The sequence below is a fragment of the Symphalangus syndactylus genome, chromosome 7 (genome assembly GCF_028878055.3).
Source record: "Symphalangus syndactylus isolate Jambi chromosome 7, NHGRI_mSymSyn1-v2.1_pri, whole genome shotgun sequence".
Lineage (NCBI taxonomy): Eukaryota > Metazoa > Chordata > Mammalia > Primates > Hylobatidae > Symphalangus > Symphalangus syndactylus.
The window spans coordinates 131,109,340-131,128,810 of record NC_072429.2 but is presented as its reverse complement, the minus strand read 5'-3'; the positions used below and the strand labels follow the sequence as shown (position 1 = coordinate 131,128,810).

Here is a 19,471-nt window from a genome sequence, read left to right as displayed (position 1 = left end):
AGTCTTGGAGCTTCAAATCCATGGGAAGGTTGGAATTACAGGATCATAGAGTGTCAGGGCTGGAAGGACCTCCAAAGGCATTTAGTCCAACTTACTGTCGTGTCTGATGCTCCAGTCCCCAGCAGCAGCCATTAAGTGGTCACCTGGCTCTGCTTACATGCCCCTAGTCACAAGGAGCTCACCACTCATCCAGGCATTTATCTCATTTTAACTCCTCTGACACTCTTCAAGTATTTGAGTCTAGACATTTTATTCCCCCTCTCCACTCCAGAAAAGTCTTCTTTTACCAAGAAACAACGTTATCAGTGGCTTCAACTTACCTTACGTCATGCATTCTCAGCATCATACTCCCTCTCCTCTGAGCATGCTACTCATTCTTCAGTTTACTTTTGAAAAGTCATTCCCAGGACTGAACACAGTCCTTCAGGGATGGACAGCCAGCTCAGAGAAGAGCTGGACCATGTCCTTTGTCCCAGGTGCCAGGCTTCTCTCTGTGCAGCCTGGAGTTCCATTGTCTTGCCCACTCCCAGCTGAAATCTCTGCCCTATTCCCACCTGCTGCTAATTTGGACTTCTGAGGTTTTGGGGTTTTTCTAAGAATTTTGAATGTACAGAAGGTATGTGAGTGTGTGAGTGTGTGTGTGTGTGTGTGTGCAATATTGGAGGACTTTTTTAATGATTTTTTCATATTTCTTTCTTCTCTCTTCTTTTGCCCTCTTTCAGTATCTAATCCCCACTTTTCTTTCTTTCCTCTCTCTTTTTCTTCCTTCCAAGTTTTTTGCAAGTGCAGTACAATTAAGCAGACTCATTTTTCTTCTTTGGCGTGACCCATCCAAGGCTGACCAGAAGTTCTGAGTGTGTGGGTGGTAGCTTTATGATGGATTGTGCCCACATTCAAAGAGACTCCTTCCCAGTTTGAGAATATCCTGACAGATGAAGCCCAGACCCCTGCTGGACAGGTGCATCCCCCATGGGGCAGTATCCACTATTTTAAGATCAGCTGCGGTCACAGAGCTCCAGGTCCCCCTCTACCCTCCCTGGGGAGATGAGGCTGGGCCTCAGCATCACACAGTCTTTACTTAGTGTTGCCGTGTTTTCCACCGTACTCATATCCAATTCTTCCACAATGTGGCCCTATGGGAAAGAGGATGGTTCTCACACCCATGAACATGATGGCTTTCATATTCAAGGCAGCCTCAGACCCTGCCATTTTGAGTGAAGATGGGTCTGAACTGCCTCATGGAGCATCTTAGACCATAGTGTTTACTACACATCTTGGTGTTCTTTTGTTTTCTCTACAAACATTATAGATAGATAGGTTTGCACAGATAATCTGAGAAGCCTGGCAAATGATGCAGATGTATCAGTATTCAGAGGTTTGACCCCCAGGTTTTTCCAAAGGCCAGGTACACCTGGAGGACACTTTAATAAGGTAAGAAAGGCATCAGCTTTTTTTTTTTTTTTTTTTTTTTTGAGACGGAGTCTCGCTGTGTCGCCCAGGCTGGAGTGTAGTGGCATGATCTCGGCTCACTGCAAGCTCCACTTCCTGGGTTCACGCCATTCTCCTGCCTCAGCCTCCCAAGTAGCTGGGACCACAGGCGCCCGCCACCGCGCCCGGCTAATTTTTTTGTGTGTGTGTGTTTTTAGTAGAGACAGAGTTTCACCATGTTATCCAGGATGGTCTCGATCTCCTGACCTCGTGATCCACCTGCCTCGGCCTCACAAAGTGCTGGGATTACAGGCATGAGACACTGTGCCTGGCCGGCATCAGCTTTTTTGGCAAATGTGCCTTAATATGAGTTGAGGAGGTTATTCCAAGCTGAGAGACCAGAACACACAAAGATATGGAGATGTGTGCTCAATGAACTACACAGGCTTCTGGCAGATTCCCAGGTGCCAGAACACAGAGGGCTTTGCAGAGCTTGGACTTTTCCCAGTGGACAAATATTTCCTTAAGTGTGTTCCTTGGAACCGTTGGAGCCCTTGCAAACAAATAGTTCTGTGGTCAAAATATTTTGGGAAAGACTATACTTCACTTGTATAATTAAGAACCACAGTGTTTATCTGCAGATTAAAGACTCTGAGAAGCCCTGTAAACCCCATTAATATGTACAATTATTATGTTTCAATAAAAAAATTAGTGACACCAAAAGTAAATAACGCTAATAATTTTTAAAACCCATTTAATGGAGTTTTTCCCCAAAGTTACTTGGCCATATGGTCTTTTTTACTTGGTAACTCTCTGCAGGAAAGTGGGGTGATAATTGATATGGAAATTGACTACAACAAGGAAATAGAAAAGAGATCAGTTCCTCCCCCTTCCATACTAGATGATTTGATGTCAAGAGCCTGCTTAACCGTGTCAGAAGTTTCTCGTCCCCTTGTTCCATCTCTGAAATGTCTGTAGTGGACATTTTCATGCCATCTCCTGACACCAGCATCCCACACCATGGGTGGGCCTATCTTCTTTCCACAATCTACCCCAAGGCCTTCTCTCAAGCTTAGGGAGATCACTAGGCCAGTGTAGCTCAGATGTATGCGGGTGTTGACAATGCTACGGATGACCTTCAACCAGCAGGAGGCAAGAAACAGGTGTCCCAGCCTCCCATTTTTCAGATGGATAATCTTCAGAAGTCTGTCTGCAGCTCAAAGGACTCAACAGTGGCCTTGATAACACCCCCTTACATTGTCTTTTTTTTACATTCTCTCTCTCCTTCTGTCATCACTTCTGCTTCCTAAGATCATCTTCCAATAAATTACTTGAACCCAAGTTCCTACCTCAGGTGATGCTTTTAGGAGAAACACATATGAAAACAGTGTCTGAGTGTCAGGCTTTACCTCCATAGGCTGAGCAGCTGCATATCTCCTCTGGGCCCCAGAGTGAATCTCAAGGACCATACTGTGGGGGGCCTTGGTAAATTGCTGCTCTGGAGCCAGCATTAAAGTGTAGTAGGCCTATGTCCAATCTCAACCCAACTACTTCTGGCCAGGTGGCCTTGGAAAGGCACTCAGGCTCAGAGCTTCAGTTTCCTCATCAGTCATGGGAGAATAATCCCACTTACCATGTGTGGTTGGTGGCAAGATTCAACAGCAATGCTCAGATTGTCCCACTGCTTGGCACATGCTGATCTGCCAGCAAACAGCACCTATGATGATGCCATTGCTTTCGCATGACCTTCCTTTCCCTCTTCCCTCCCACTCTGTCTGTCCTCTCTCCCAGACATCTTTGTGCTGATTGCCTCTGTGCCAGTGGTTGCTGTGGGAAACCAAGGCAATGTTCTGGCCACCTCCCTGCGAAGCCTGCGCTTCCTGCAGATCCTGCGCATGCTGCGGATGGACCGGAGAGGCGGCACCTGGAAGCTTCTGGGCTCGGCCATCTGTGCCCACAGCAAAGTAAGTGTGGTGGAGAAGCTACAAGACCACATGGATTTCCCACCCACCTGTGCCCTTCCATGACATCCCTTCCTTTACAGTGTCCCCAGAAGGCAGTCGTTCTGCCACCCTTGATGATAACGACAAAGAGGAAGAGGAGGAGGAGGAACAGGAAGTGGCGGGGCTGGGATGGGGGCAGGAGCAGGTGTGGTTCAGGGAGCAGGAACAGGTGGAACTGAGCTTAGGTATTGGCTCCACCATATGCAAATGACTTTGGCCAAGTTGCTCAGCCCTCTTTGGCCCTCAGTTTTCTCACTTTTAAAATAGGAATGATAATGCCTATTCCTTCAGATTTTTGAGAGGATGGAATGAGCTCATTCAAGGCCACATGCAGTGGGAGAAGAAGACTTGGGAATCACACAGGCTGGTTTGAATCTGAACTCTGCCTCTGTGACATTGGGAATTTTTTGTGTCTTGGTTTCTGCATTTATAAAATTAGAATAATAATGCACTGACCTCACAGGGTTAGATGAAGATGAATTGAATTGATATGTGAAGAGCACTTAGAAGGTACCCAGCTCATAGAGATTGTTCAGTTGCAATTATTATGTAAAGCCCAAAGCACAGTGCCTACAACTTAGTGCTTGACAAGGACTAGCTCACCCTACGAATCAGGCACTATTGCCACTCCATTACACTGATAAGAAAGAAAACACAGAAAGAGGAAGTACCTGCTCAAGGTCATGCAGTGGGATACAAACCCTAGCATTCCAGTTCTAGGGTCTGTGTCCAGTGGTTTGCTGCTGTCTATGGTGGTGCTCACCTCCCCCAGGTAGATCAGAATCCAGGAGGGGTGGAATTCAGTCCATCCCTTTTCCAGAGTCCCATGTGGCTGAGCAGGTATGGAACCCCAGCAGCCAGAATCCAGTTCATTTGGATTCATGGTACTGCCTGTGTTTCTTTCCTATTCCTAACCCAGGTCTTAGGTAGCACTTTGTTTTAATCTAGCTGCTTTAGCTGGATTCTGGAGGAATGAAGGAAAACCCCTGTGTCTCAGCTCAGGCAGAAAAAAAATCCTGAGAGGAGAAATCAGGAGAAATCCCTGGGATGGATGTTCTTTGGGGGTACAAAGCCAAGCTTACCTTGCTTCCCAAGAGAGTATCTTTTTGCATCCACCCTGGTAGGCATAATAGATGCTGTTGTTGTCCCACCTAGGTCTCTTTTAATAGGAACCCTATGACCATTTCCTCAATAATTACATGGAAATATGTCACATACACTGAAATCCCTTTCTCGGGTTCTGTTTCTGGGGAGCTGGACCTGAGGCAGTGAGCCCTGGGCAATTTGACATTAAGGAGCTTAGAGTTTTCCTTATGCATGTTAACATGACCGTGCCACCTGTAGCTGGACAGCTCCAGAATATACCTACACAACCCCTGGTTCTCTATCTCAAGGATGCACCTAGATACGTTGAAGGGGTAGTGGTTTCCTATGAGATTTTATCTCAGAGTAGAATATGAGCTTGAGAGTCGGAGAGCAACTTGGCTCAAAATTCAGCTCTGCCACCTTCCAGCCAGAAGGCCTTAAAGATGTCATTCTATTTTAATGAGCCTCCTCAATGGTAAAAATGTGAATCCTCCTGGGTGCTCATGCGAGAAAAGGTGCATTTAAGTGCCTGGTAAGTCATTGGTGCTCATTAATAGTAATGTTTATTATTCTGAATATGCTGTTCCTCACACACCATACACATAAGTATAGACATAAAGTGGAATGAAAGCATAAAATACCTGGGAATCTTTCAGCTTAGAATGCAATTTCTTGCCATCTGTGTTTTGTTTTTTGTCTGTGCTACTTCTGGCTGCAGAATCAGTGAGATCAGCGCATCCTTTACAGGCCCCTTTCTTCCTCCTGACATTCTATTTTATCTTTTATCAAAGGACACGTTAATAAAACCCCTATGGGTTCAGCCATAACCCGTATCCATGGAGCTGAGTTGATTCACAGTTCTGGTCAACACTGGTGCTAAAAATTGCTAGTTTAGGCCCTTGTCCTGTGTTCCTCTAGATTATAATAGATCCCCAGTGCCTGCTGGCTTTTGCCATGTAATTACCAGAGACCACTGGAAGTTTGTGATATAATTCCTCAGTATATATGGATTTGCACTACAGCAAGACCCCAGTGAGGCAGAGACTGTTTCCCAGGGGTGGGAATAGGCTCTGGAGCAGAGCTCTCTGCACACACACTTAGATTTACGGGCTCTTGTTAGACTCCAAAGTACATGTTGTGAGTCCTCCTGAAAGCCTGTGCTACCAGAGCTGGGAGGAAGCTCTTCCCCAAGGGAATCACAAAGAGTACTGGCAAATGGACATTTATCAATTCATTTCTTCATTCAGTTATTCATTGTACTCCGGGCCGGGTTCTATGGCTAACTCTTCTGGGCACTCAAAGATGAAGTGTGGGAGGCTCTGTTGCACAGGGTTAAACTTTCAAAGTTAATGCTTTCACTAGTTAGGATAGGTCAGGTTCTCCTCCCAAAATAAATGAGCCCTAGAGCTCCCTCTACCCAGCACAAAAACCTAGACATCTTCTGGCTCACACTGTATCTGATGTGTGCTGGGTGGGCCCCTTTCATCTTGAATTATGAGGACTCGAGTCACCAAGGCAGGGGAAAGGAACCTGGAGAATCCTGCAGAATGGATTTAAAGGACAAGGAGGGATTCACTCCCATCACTTTTCCATATTGGCTGGACCCCAGTCCCTTAGCCTCAACTCGACTGCAGGGGAGCCTCAGCAGGTAGAGGAGCTACCTCTTGGGGAACAGTGACAGGTTCTGCCACAGAGCTGCTGGCAAAAATTGTATAAAGTCAGAATTATTTGGAATAACTGCAAAGTAAATGACTGCAAAGTATAGAATTAGGACCCATTTTCACTCATTATTGGTGACTGTTATACCATCTCTTATTAATCCAGAACAGTCAATTTTTATGTGCACACAGAAACAGACAACTATTTCTTTGGTTACATGCCAGATGAAACTTCTGACTTGCATTTGGGGGCCAGAGAGTATGAAAAAACATATAAGCACTAGGACCACGCTCCACAGGCAAGAGGCTTACGCTCAGGCAATCACTGGGGAAGGACTAGCCCATGTACCTTTCCGTCCTCAAATTCCCTGCAGCACAGAACCTCGCTCACTAAAGGGAATGGCTGGCTGGGTTGCCTGTATTATCTAAGCGAACCCCTCTGCTATAGACCAAACTCACACCAGTACAATGTGTATGTGATGCTGTGGGCAAGGCCACAGCATAATAGCAAATGAGCATAATAAAATGTTGGAGGCTTGGAGAAGTATGTTTAGAAAATGGGGAGGGAATAAAGGAACCACAGCCGAACTCTATCTTTCATTGTGGGGGCAAACATCTAGAAAAATTTCATAGTGGAGGTGACATGAGTCTGAAGATGACACCGTGCTCTTTGGTTGGTCCCATTGTGGGAGGGCTATTCAGACTGCAGGACCCAAGTGAGCCAACTCATGCAGGGAGGCAGGAAACAGCCCTGTCAGGAAGATTCTATTGGCCCAGAAGGGCCAGCTGACTGGCCACAGATGGTCAGATATAGGAAGGATATCAACGTGAACACCTTTGTTCTCTGAGATGACTCAGCAAGAATGACAGACAGTCTTGAATCTCCAGATTGCGTTCACCAATAACCTTGCCTTTCTTCCTGCCCACCTACTATGATAAACCTTGAAACTGAAATAGAATGAGAGAAAGAAAGAAAGTTGGAGCTGGAAGCAGCATTAGGTCTTGTCTCCATTAGGGGTTTTGAAACTTCAGTGAAGTTTCCATCCGTACCATCCTGACTATTATTTAACACTTTTCATTAAATCACCTTACTCTTGTTTACTTAGTCATATGTCCTAGTCTATTATGTGATAATATCCGTGAAATTACAGGTTTGATGCCTTCTTTTGCATAGGCTGTAAATCAATATTTAACGTAAAGCTGCATTTCACCAGTGGTACACACGACGATTTCCGGAAGACTCTGTCCCTTCATTTAAAAAATGAGGATACTAAGATTTGGGAGAAGAGGAGAATTTTCCCATGGCCACACCATAAACTGGTGTCAAGGCTGGGTCTCTGTCCACAGCCCTGTCCACTATGCAGTGCTGCCTCTGGCTTGCTGCTGCTTTCCTGGTTGTACTGAGCTTTCTCCTTGCTCTACACAGTCCTGCATAGACCCGAGTCTCCTGAGTCCTGAGCCTTGTATCAGAAGCAGTAGCCACTTCCTCCTGTCTTCTTGCCTTCCTCTGAAGCCTCTTGAGCTGTAATATTGAAGTGGCCCTAAGCTAGAAATCTTCCTTTCCTCCTGGAGCCATACACTTGTTCTGTTAATTAATGATGAAATAACTACCGTGTTAATGATCCCATTTTACAGTGATGGAAGATGAAGATCAGAGAAGGTGAGTGATTTGGCCACAGTCACAGCTGATAAACTTGGACTCCAAGTCCAGTGTGTCTGGCTCCAGCATCCACTCAATGACTCCCCATTGACCACTTTTCATGTCCACTGCTCATTCTTTCAGGAACTCATCACGGCCTGGTACATCGGTTTCCTGACACTCATCCTTTCTTCATTTCTTGTCTACCTGGTTGAGAAAGATGTCCCAGAGGTGGATGCACAAGGAGAGGAGATGAAAGAGGAGTTTGAGACCTATGCAGATGCCCTGTGGTGGGGCCTGGTGAGTCGCTACCTTGGAGAACAACTCTGTGGGATTGACTGTCAAGAGTCAGAGAGAGGGGGAGGGAATCACATGAGCATGCTCAGCCAGGCAGCTGCATTCTGCAGTCAGAGGTAAGAGCTAGACCTCCTTCAGCTCGGAACCTGCTGACAGGAGATGCTCCTTCAGGGTGGGCACTTGGAATTGACTTTTCTCTAGCGTTAAAAAGAAGCTGGGGCTTGGAACAGCCTGGTTGCTTGGTAGTTTATGGACTTCGCCTTATTAGTCATAGGCTATTTTCAGCCAAGCCATGCATGTGCAAACAAACCCAGTGACAGATACACATGTGTGCTCACACAGACCTGTGTGTGCACAACCCTACACCCACAAGGACACACAGTACTAAAGCTGGCATTCACTGAAGGCTTTCTTTGCTCCAGAGCATCTCTCTGGGTGCTTTACTTTCACTAACCTACTTTAAACTCAAATAACTTCTATCATTAGCTCTTTTTCAAAACAGGGAAACTGAAGCATGAAGAAGTTAAACAACTTGAAGATCTTTCAGCCAGTAAGTGGCTAACTTGGGATTTGAAGTCAGACAGTTAGGCTCCCGAGGCCACACTGTCAACTGCTCTGATAATCCTGCCTTTCACATGCAGATACACATGCATAAGTACACGTATACTGATAACATAAACATGTAAACACACACAGGAATATACTGAACACACCAGAACAGACACATGCACAGACATTAGACATGCACACACATATATATACAATACATACAAATATACTCTCAAGCACACATATATTCACAAACATGGCTATAAATAAAATCACAAATTCACAAATATACACACACATGAATGTTCGTGTACATACACATCTGCAATTATTAAAATATTTGTTGTCTGATTGACTAAGGTAGGAAACCCTTAACTTATCAACAAGTCTCAAGGCATCCATATAAGTTACTAGGTACTTGGTGTCTTTTATCCTAAGGGAACCTTGTTATGAATGGGAGCATTGCCCAAGCTGATGGAGAGGCTTACAGGTAGAGCTCAGTTGACATGTTCCTGATATTCCTCTCCATGGGGTCCTCCATGTCTGAACTCTTCTCTCTTCAGATCACACTGGCCACCATTGGCTATGGAGACAAGACACCCAAAACGTGGGAAGGCCGTCTGATTGCTGCCACCTTTTCCTTAATTGGCGTCTCCTTTTTTGCCCTTCCAGCGGTAAGTACCTTTGATATATGACATCCCCAATGTGACGTGCAGGGCCCCTTACCACCTGGCGCCAGCTCAACTTTCCAGTCTCATCTTCTATCCTCTTATACCCTACCAACTCCCTAGCCATTCCCTTAAGCATGATGATCCTGCCTTTCTGCCACGGGCCCTGCTGCTTTCCTTTGCCAAAGATTTCTTCACACATCAACTCCTCTTTCAATGCTGCCTTCTTTAGGCTGAGTTAGTCGCTCTGGGCATAACTCTGGGAAAAATTCCGTAAAGGAGTTTCTTGCCCTATGCTAGGATTACACATTTCCAGATCTGCCTCCCCCAGAGGACTGTGAACTCCTTGGGTTCTGGGATTATATTTTTCATTCATGCATTCCCAGTGCCTTGCACAGAGCAGGTCCTTCATTTATGTGAGCTCCCTTCTCTTGTCCTGTTACTTACTGGCTTATGTAAAAAATACATTTCTCTCAAGAATAAGCCTTGACCTATGATAGAGTAACTTCCTCAAAGCCCGGTGTCCAGATATGTAATAATAATAAAAGCAGATTGCATTTGTTGAACTCACTGTGTGCCTGAACCATGCCAAATGCTTTACCCACACCATTTCATTTAATCTTCATGGCAACATTATGGGTTGGGTGCTGTTTTTATCTCAACTTTTCAAATGCGAAATCAGAGAATTAATTGGGTTAGTAAGTTTTCTACAGCCACAAGGCTACTGGGTTGTAGAGCCAGGAATCCCAAGTCCACTGGTTCTAAAACCTGGCTCTTAATCATGAAACTTGAAAAAAACTTTTAAGTAACAATCTCCCTGCCACCCACTTCATCTTCCACTCTTTCATTGGTGATGTTCTTTCTCTATTTGCAGCCCTACCTTGTCTGTTTTTTTCCTAACCTATTTGACCTTGAGCAAATGACCTTCTTGAATCTCAGTTTTCTCACCGATGAGTCAGGGCCATAGGAATGTTACAAGATCTTCAAGTTCTCTTTCAGCTTGAAAAGTGTGTGTTTCTGGCCACTTAATCCACTGGCAAGTCTGACCTGAAAATCAAAACGTATCCCAATTCTGGGAAGTTCTGGCTATAGTCAAAGTATCAAGTGACAGTTCAAGCAGCTAAAATATTTTTAAAACTCAGTTAACATTACTGGGCATCTATTCTGTGCAGTACCCCTTACTGGCAGTTTGTAAAGATTATCTCACTTTTTTCTTAACAAAATCATGCATTAGGTATTATTATCCCACCTCCCTATAGAAAAAACCAAGATGCAACAGGGCTAAGGGGCTTGCCCAGGCCCTCACACCTGGAAAGTGGCAGTGTCAGAATTGGAACCCAGGTCTTCCTGACTTCAAGGCTCATTTCACTTAACCAAGCTCCCTACTCTCTTCAAGAGAAGGAAAGGCTCTTTCCCCCCTCCCGTTCTTTGTACAATGTTGTCACTGCAGGGACTTGGAGCGCAATTGAGCCATACAGTCCCCATTACCCTGGCAATGGAGCGGGAATGCTGGGTGAGTCTAGCTGGGGGCTGACTGCCTGCCTGCCTCTCCCTCCAGGGCATCCTGGGGTCCGGGCTGGCCCTCAAGGTGCAGGAGCAACACCGTCAGAAGCACTTTGAGAAAAGGAGAAAGCCAGCTGCTGAGCTCATTCAGGTCTGTCTGCCTGGGAATGAACTGGAATGGGATTAAGATACATGCATATGCACATACGTGTGTGTGTGTGTGTGTGTGTGTGTGCACATGTGGAGGGGACATACTCATGAACTGGGACAGTACCCAGGATTCCATGTGTGTCTGTGTGTCTTGTGTGTGTGTGTGTGTGTGTGTATTAATGTGCCCAGGCAGGAGCAGGCCTGCTTGCACAAGCTTACTCGTGGATGGCTATGGGACTTTCCATGGGTATCTATTTCACCTGTTCTTCTGTGTACTGAAGGTGACAATCCTGTCACTCTCTCATTCAGTTTCTAAGCCAAGCAAGAAATAGACACAGAACTCAAGGATCAACCTATCAGCTTTTTTTTGATATGGTGGTTTTCTTAGCTTTTTGAGACTCTCTTGTTCAGGCTGGAGTGTAGTGGTGTGATCATAACTCACTGCAGCCTCCATCCCCCAGGTTCAAGCAATCCTCCCACCTCAGCTTCCTAAGTCATTGGGACTACAGACATGCAATACCACGTGCACTACCATGTACACCACTAGGCCTGGTTAATTTTTTAAATTTATTTTTTGTAGAGATGAGGTCTTACTATGTTGCCTAGGCTGGTCTCAAACTCCTGCACTCAAGCCATCCTCCTGCTTCGGCCTCCCAGAGTTCTGGGATTATAGGCATGAGTTGTGGCACCTGGCCTCAGCTTTTCTACTGATGGTGTGTTGCAGATGAGAATCTGGCTTGGACCTGGGGCAGTACTAGGCTTTCTTCTCCTTCTACCTTCCCTCAGATTTGACCTCAGGACCCATAGGGAAGAATCAGCCTAAAGTCCAGGTACTTAGCCAATCAGCCACAAGGAGAACAGTCTCTGTCACATCTGCCAAGCAGAGAGTCCATAAGCCAAGAGAGAAAGAGATGCCTTACATGTGCAAAATATTAAACCACTTTTCCCATTTGTGCTGCCCAGTAGACAACCATGGACCAGGGGATGTTGAACATGCACCTGCCAGCCTTCCGTCTCCATCACTAGCTTCACATGGGCTGGGGGTTGCGGGAAGCAGTGAGAGGTGATGACAGAGGCAGAAGTGTTCCCTCTTATATTTCAGAGGGAGTTCCTGCTTTGTTTTAATGCGTTATTGGTTGATGAGGGCACAGTGAATAGGAAAGCAGAATGTCCTATCTATAGCTGCTTGGGTGCAAGGGCATGGCCAGCCACTAGTGAGCTTTCTCCAGTAGTAGTGAGTGTCTCTGTGGGTCTCTGTGCCTGACTCTAGATGGTGCGTGATGTCATCCTGCGTATTGTGGTTCCTAGGCCTGTCCTAGTTTCCAAGAGCCTGTCCCATTAACTCCCCACACCCCAAACCATCAGCGAATCCTAGAGATACTAGGATATTTGAGTCAAAACCTCATCTCCTAGGCTCTCTCTTGCACCCAGAAATGGTACAAAAGACTGTTCTCCTATCTATTTGACTGAGAAGTCTCAGGGAACCTTCTGGAAAGAGTGGTACTTGTTTCTCTTTATTTTTAAATATTTTATTGTTTACTTTTTTTTGAGACAGGGTCTTTTACTCTACACCCCAGGTTGGAGTGCAGTGGTGCGATCACAGCTCACTGCAGCCTCGACCTCCTGGGCTCAATTTATCCTCCCAGCTCAGCCTCCCAGGTAACTGGAGCTGCAGGCACGTGCCACCATGCCTAGCTTTGTCCTTTTTTTTTTTTTGTAGAGATGAAGTTTCATTATGTTGCCCAGGCTAGTCTCCAGCTCTTGGCCTCAAGTGATACTTCCCACCTTGGTCTCCCAAACTGCTGGGATTACAGGCATGAGCCATAGCACTGGCCTTTAGTACTTATTCCCTTCAGGGATTTTATGCCTACCACTCTCTTCTCTCCCTCCACTCCAGTTCATCTCTCCATTCCCCCACTCACCACAGCACCAATTATAGCTCCAAGATGGTCAAGGAAGTTTTTCTTCCCAAAGTAGCTTCAAAAAGCCAAGAATCTCGGTTTTTCTGAATGTTGGCTCAATGCACATTCAAATTCTTAGGAGTCCAGGGCTTAAACGTTGTTTTGATGGTGTGGGATTCTGTGCGAAAGTTTCAGGTGGTGCCCACTCATTGTTGCCCCTCTTTTCTGCCCCTCAGGCTGCCTGGAGGTATTACGCTACCAACCCCAACAGGATTGACCTGGTGGCGACATGGAGATTTTATGAATCAGTCGTCTCTTTTCCTTTCTTCAGGCAAGTGGGGACTCACCTGAATGCTCAGAGTGTAACCAGCCATCTCTCCTGTGGTCTGTATTCGTGTCCGTGGCCTCACGGGTCCCTGGAGAACACTCTTCAGGGCAATGGTCCCCAATTTGGACTGCACACTAGAATTACCTGGTAGCTTAAACAGTTCTGGCTGGGTGCGGTGGCTCACGCCCATAATCCTAGCACTTTGGGAGGCCGAGGCGGGTGGATCACCCGAGGTCAGGAGTTGGATACCAGCCTGGCCAACATGGTGAAATCCTGTTTCTACTAAAAATGCAAAAATTAGCCGGGCGTGGTGGTGCGTGCCTGTAATCCCAGCTACTCAGGAGGCTGAGGCAGGAGAATTGCTTGAACCCAGGAGATGGAGGTTTCTGTGACCAGAGATTGTGCCACAGCACTCCAGCCTGGGCGACACAGTAAGAGTGAGACCTTTTCTCAAAAAAAAAAAAAAAAAAAAAGAAAGAAAAGAAAATCTGATGCTTAGGCCACACCTCAAGCTAATTAAGTCAGAATCCCCAGGGCTGGGGCCCCAGCATCAGTATATCTGATGCTCCCCAGGTGATTCCTCTGTGCAGCCAGGGCTTCCCAGTTAGCCAGCACAGAGTGGCTGATAAGGAAAGCTCTGATCAATGTGTGAGCAGGATCAGTGGGTTGAGGAAGTGGGCAGCCCACACAATCAGCCACCCTGAAATCTTGGATGCTCCTCCAACCCGGGCATGGCCTACACCCACAGACTACTGTGGACTCCAGGAAAGGAAATGAGGAAGAGGACACCAGGAAGAGGCCTCTGGCCACCCAGAGATGCTGTTTCGTTTTCTCAGAGGTGGGAGATTGAACTGAAGATCTCAGAGAAAAATAAGAACCTTTTTCCATGGTTATAGAAAAGGGAAGGGGAAATTAATATGCATTGGATGTCCACTATGCTCTAGGCATTCGAGTTCATATTTCATTTAATCCCCACTGGTACCCTATAAGATAAGTCATAAGATTTGAGGTGCATCAGACTCAATGGGGGTATTGTGCAAAGGTAGATCTGGCCTCTACTTTCAGCAATTCTGTTGGAAGTGTGATGGTAAATGCATCCTGAACAGGAGCCCCTGGGGTGGGGCTGAGCCAGTGGCCCAGAGTCCACACCTGGAGCCAGGCTGAATGGTTTGTACTCCCAGGCTACTTTCAGAGAAGCTAGCAGAGTCAGGCTCTGACGATTTGAACCAATGTCAGCTACATCTGGAGGCCTTCGAAGCCCATGGTCTTTTCACTACTTGAGCTTCTAGAACAGACTGCTTTTTTTGTTTTTGATACCAGGGGCCTGAGCTCAGATTGTTAAGTGTATGGGTAGTGTGCTGAACTCCTAGAACCCTTGACTTGGAAAGAAACATAGATGGACAGTTAGCCTCATAGTTGGGGCTGGAACCTGCCTCAAAGCAAGTTTCTGTCATTGTGTCTGCAGGTTCAGTGGACCCTCATATAACGCAATACTACTAGATAGGGCACTCCCTCTGTGCCCAGCCACAACTCCTCTGTAAACACACACACACACACACACACACACACACACATTCATTATCCTCAATTTCTCTTTCTACTCCCATCTCCAGATTATGGAAATAGAAGAGAATTGCACTCATTTTCCAGCATAAAACCTTCCAGTCGGTGACCATGACAAAGTAAAGAAAGTCCAAAACCTGACCATGACTTCCAGGACCCTGAAAGATTGGACCCCTGACCACCACCCCTACACACCTCCTATCTTGCTTTCACTCCTCAAAAGATTCTGGTGGCAGGTGCCACTTTCTGTTCGGGGCACTCAGGGCACTCTGTCCACTAATATTTTTGATCCCCTTGTATGTGTTAATCACTGGGACAACCACGGAAGGTCACGGGTGACTTGCGGAGGAATCTAACTTTGATCCTGAAGGCAATGAGAAGCTAGATGAGCCAGAGAATGGCATCAGCAGATCCACTTTTCAGGAATATGATAGCAAAGAGTGTGGAGGATGGATCTATGGACTCCAGTCAAAGCAAGGAGATCAGCTAGCAAACTTTGCAGGGTTCACAATAAGAGGAAATGAGGGCCTAGACCAAGGTAGAAGCAGTTAGAAGGGAGAGTAGAAGGAGGACCTGAAAGAGAATAGGCAAAAGGGACCCATGACTGGTGGGAGAGTTAGAGGGGTCAGAGGAAGCAAGTCTTCAATAAAGGAATGGGAAAGTTTGGGTATACTTACTTGTAACTAGACTTTCTTGCTCAGAACATGACTTACAGGTTTCCATTTGATTCTAAAATGCTATCCCTGTTATAATCATTGAGGATTTGGGATAGCATAAAGCAGAGTCTTCTTAGAATGGGCAGATTACTTCCCCTTAAGAGATCACAGTGACCTTGAACTCAAACAAGAACACTTTGGATGCAGAACCAAGACAATTTCCATTTGGTATGCATCCCAAGGTGTTGGCAATGGGCCCATTCTTTTGGGTTGATGTATTATAAATAAGGCATTGTCCTAGCTGTCAGAGACTTGGAGGAATACATTGTGCTGCAGACAGCTGCTGTGATATGAGAATGGTTTTTAAACTAAGAGAATACATTTCTTTCTTTCTTTTTTCAAGGACGAAAGTATGATGTTCCTAGAGAAATTCATTTAGCAACCATTCTGAAGCAAGGCAGTCCCTTGGGAAAAGAATGTCCTGGAATTCCAACCCACTCTGTTTGTTAATGGCAAAGAAGTAGCTGACAACACACTGGTGTTTTCTTACCTACCTCCTAAAGGTTTTCTTGTCTTTTGTTTATACTTGTTTTAATAACAACTTTCTTGAGATACATTTCAAAACTCACAAGAGGATTTTACATACCATAAAAAGTACCCTTTTAAAGTGAGCAGTTCAGTGGTTTTGAGTATATTCACAAAGTGTGGTATCAATCACCACTATCTAATTCTAGAACAATTTTATTATCCCAGGAAGAAATTCTGTCCCAATGAGCAGATACTCCTCGTTCTCTCTTCTCCTCAGCCCCTGCAATCACTATCTACTTTCTGTCTTTATTTCACCTATCCTGAACATTTCATAGTATAATGAAATCATATAATATATTGTCTTTCTTTTATGCATGGTTTATTTCACTTTGCATGTTTTCACATTTCATTTGTGTTGTAGCGCCGCCTATCAGAACCTTTTTCCTTTTTATAGCCAAATAATATTTGATTATATATACCACATTGTGTTTAATGATTCATCAGGTGTTGGAAATTTGGGTTGTTTCCACTTTTTGGCTTTTGTGAATAATGCTACTATGAACATTCACATACACATTCTGTGGACATATGTTTTCAACTCTCTTGGGTATACGCCTAGGAGTAGGATTGGTAAGTCTATGTTTAACTTCCTGAGGAACTGCCAGACTGTTTTCCATAGTGGCTGCACCATTTTAGATTCCTGCCAAAGGTTTGGAAGGATGAAGTTGCGTAGCCCATCTGCAACATGATGCCATATCACAATTTTCAGCTTAGTGTAGTTCTTTGTTAATTTGCAAGTATCTGTGTTTTGGGGGCTAGCAGTGATGGATTTATTACAAATTATAATTATAAACTAATTGTTTTGGAATTGCAAAGAACTTCAAAGAGTTTCAAGTCCAAACCCAATTTTTTATGAGAAAAACCTGAGAGCCCCCAGAAGTTCAGGAACCCCCAAGAGGTTCAGGCCACATACCATGTTGGGCATAACTGAGGGCAAACCCAGGTCATCCAATCTGCTGACCAGTGGAGACTGAATGGACTTAGTACAAGTTGGTCATAAGAGTCCGAGGGGGTACAGGAAGATGCTGGGTAGGAGTGATGGCAGATTATACATTCTTATATACAAGCAGGGATGAGGGAAGCTGTTAAAAAATCGGACATTGCTTTTTATCAACAGAGCATGTGCATTGTTTTATTCCCGGTAGGGAGAGTGGAATTATGTCTGACTCTTCATTTTCTATAGCTGCACCGTTCAATATGGTAGCCACTAGCCTCGTGTGGCTAGTGAGAATTTGTTTGCAGTGCAATTGAGGAACAGATTTTTTAATTTTAAAGTAAATAACATTCTGTGACTAATGACTACTCTATTGGACAGCACAGCTCTGGAATTGTTAGCTATGAGAACTGAAATGGAGATGAGAAGACTTCTTCGCCCACGATGTAGAAAATACTTGACCAAGAACAGGTAGTTCATTGTGTAACCAGGACTTGTTCCTTTTATGACCAGGGTCAAGATTATTGGAGTGCTTAGAAATGGAGAAAGGGGACTATATGCACTAGTCATTTCCTATGGCCAAATAACATTAGATCTGCTTTCATACATACTATCTTATTTAAGCTTTAGGATGTCCTGGAAGGTAAGTAGAAGGGATCACTCCATTTTTCATAACCCCATTTTTATAGGTAAAGAATAAGAGAGTCAATGAGATTAATTAGGTTGCTTAATATCGCTCAGCTGATAAATGATGGAACAAAGATTGGAACCCAGGTCTTGTGCCAAAACCTATGTTTTTATTTTGCATTGTATCTCTGGGAAGAAAACATTATTTAGGGAGAAAGCTGGCTAAAAGTAAGATGACACAAGGGTCGCTTGGATAATAAGACCCATTTTTGAAGATTGTTGTTTGGATGGTCAAACTGAGTAAAATGTGTGAGAGTAGTTGTCTTAGTCCCTAGCCCATAGCAAGTGTTCAGTCTGGGCTGACTGAATCTGGGCTGCAAGGGAGTATTGATGCTGAAGGGGAAAAGAAGCCCCCAAATTACTGCCCTGGGAAACCACTGTTAGCAACCATGATCTAGAACACTCTGGAATGTTGTTAAAACCTTTTTATTCATTTAGTCCATTCATTTAGCATATATTTATTGATCATCCCTTATGTGCACTCTATTTGGTATTGGGGATCTAACAGTTAACTGGACAGGTCAACTGCACTGGTCCTATCCTATCATAAGGGTAGTGAAGATAAGATAGGGCTGTGCTCATGGGATGTTGTGACTTGGAGTTCGCTGGGGCTTTGGCTGGAGCAATCTCAGTGGAGCACTGGACACAGAAGCCAGATGACATGAACTAAAGGGTGATGAGGAAATGAGCAAGTGGGTTCAGTAAGTATAGGTGACAGCTGGAGTGGATGTGAGGCCAAGAATTTTTTTCTTTGATGGAAAGGGTCTAGTAGAGAAGGATAAGTGTGCATATGGGAGAAGGGGAAAGACTAGAGGAGAGAGAAGCAGAGATGGCCTGGTCTGTGGAGTATAGGCCTTCATTAAGAGCATGGGCCCTTCATCCATTGGCACAAAACAGAAGTCCAGTGGGTGGAGCCAGATGGTGAGACCATGCGTAGATCTCAGTGAGAGGGGAGTCAAGGTCATCAGCTGGGAGGAAGGTGGAGAAGTGAGAGAAGTCTGATGGTAGAGGAGGAAGCATGAAATACTCATCGTGGAGAGTGAAAAAGGAATGGACAGTGCTAATCCTTTAAACTTTCTCCCTACCATGCCTTCTCTTCCAATATGCCCTTCAGCTGCTCCCTTGCCCTTTCCTTCCCCTTACTACCTCCTGGCCTCAGAGACCCAGAAAACATCCTGGAGAGTCACAGCTTTCTGTGTCCACCTGCTTTGTGATCAACTAACTCATCGCTTTATTATGCTCGTGGGGAAATGGGCCCAGAGAATGTATGGCCAGCCCAAGACCACACTGTAACTAAATGCTGAGCTGACCCTCAAAGCATAAATTTCCTAACTCTTTTACTTCTCTGCCATGATTCCCTTGTTCTGTCTCCATCCCTCCCGCCCATGGATCCCCATGTTAGGCCAGTCATTCTTTCAACATTTAGTGAGCACTCTCATGTGCTGGGTGCCAGAGTGCTCATATTTTAGACAAGGAAAAAAAAAAACAGACTACATGTAATTCTACTACGATGTGATCCACGTGATACTGACAGAGTACCATTCCACTTTTGAGGGGATTTGCTCAGTCTAGACCTTGGGCAATTGAATAAGAACCCCTAGGAGGGCCCCTCCAGGTGGACATAAAGGATGAGTAGGACTGTTCCAGGCAGGGAAAAGAAGAAGGGAGTTCCAGGCAGAAGGAGAGCCTGAGAAAAGGCTTGGAGTCCTGAATATGAGTAAAGCATGGCTGGTGCACCTCCCAGTTGGGAGTGAGGGCTCCAGAGCCAGATGACCTGGGTTTGAATCCTAACTTTGCTGCCTCCTAACTGTGAGCCCTTGAGCAATTCATTTA

General features: G+C 45.2%; 1 protein-coding gene across 5 annotated transcripts in view; it reads left to right on the top strand.

Annotated features, from left to right (window-relative positions):
- Nucleotides 1-19,471, top strand: part of KCNQ3 (potassium voltage-gated channel subfamily Q member 3) — a 349,316-nt gene that overhangs the window by 294,240 nt on the left and 35,605 nt on the right. For all 5 annotated transcript variants that reach the window (XM_055287273.1, XM_063642990.1, XM_063642989.1 and 2 more), the window contains 5 exons: nucleotides 3,220-3,392; nucleotides 7,959-8,114; nucleotides 9,224-9,334; nucleotides 10,887-10,982; nucleotides 13,119-13,213. In XM_055287273.1, the coding sequence (XP_055143248.1) occupies nucleotides 3,220-3,392; nucleotides 7,959-8,114; nucleotides 9,224-9,334; nucleotides 10,887-10,982; nucleotides 13,119-13,213 (631 nt within the window). The remainder of the gene's footprint in view (nucleotides 1-3,219; nucleotides 3,393-7,958; nucleotides 8,115-9,223; nucleotides 9,335-10,886; nucleotides 10,983-13,118; nucleotides 13,214-19,471) is intronic.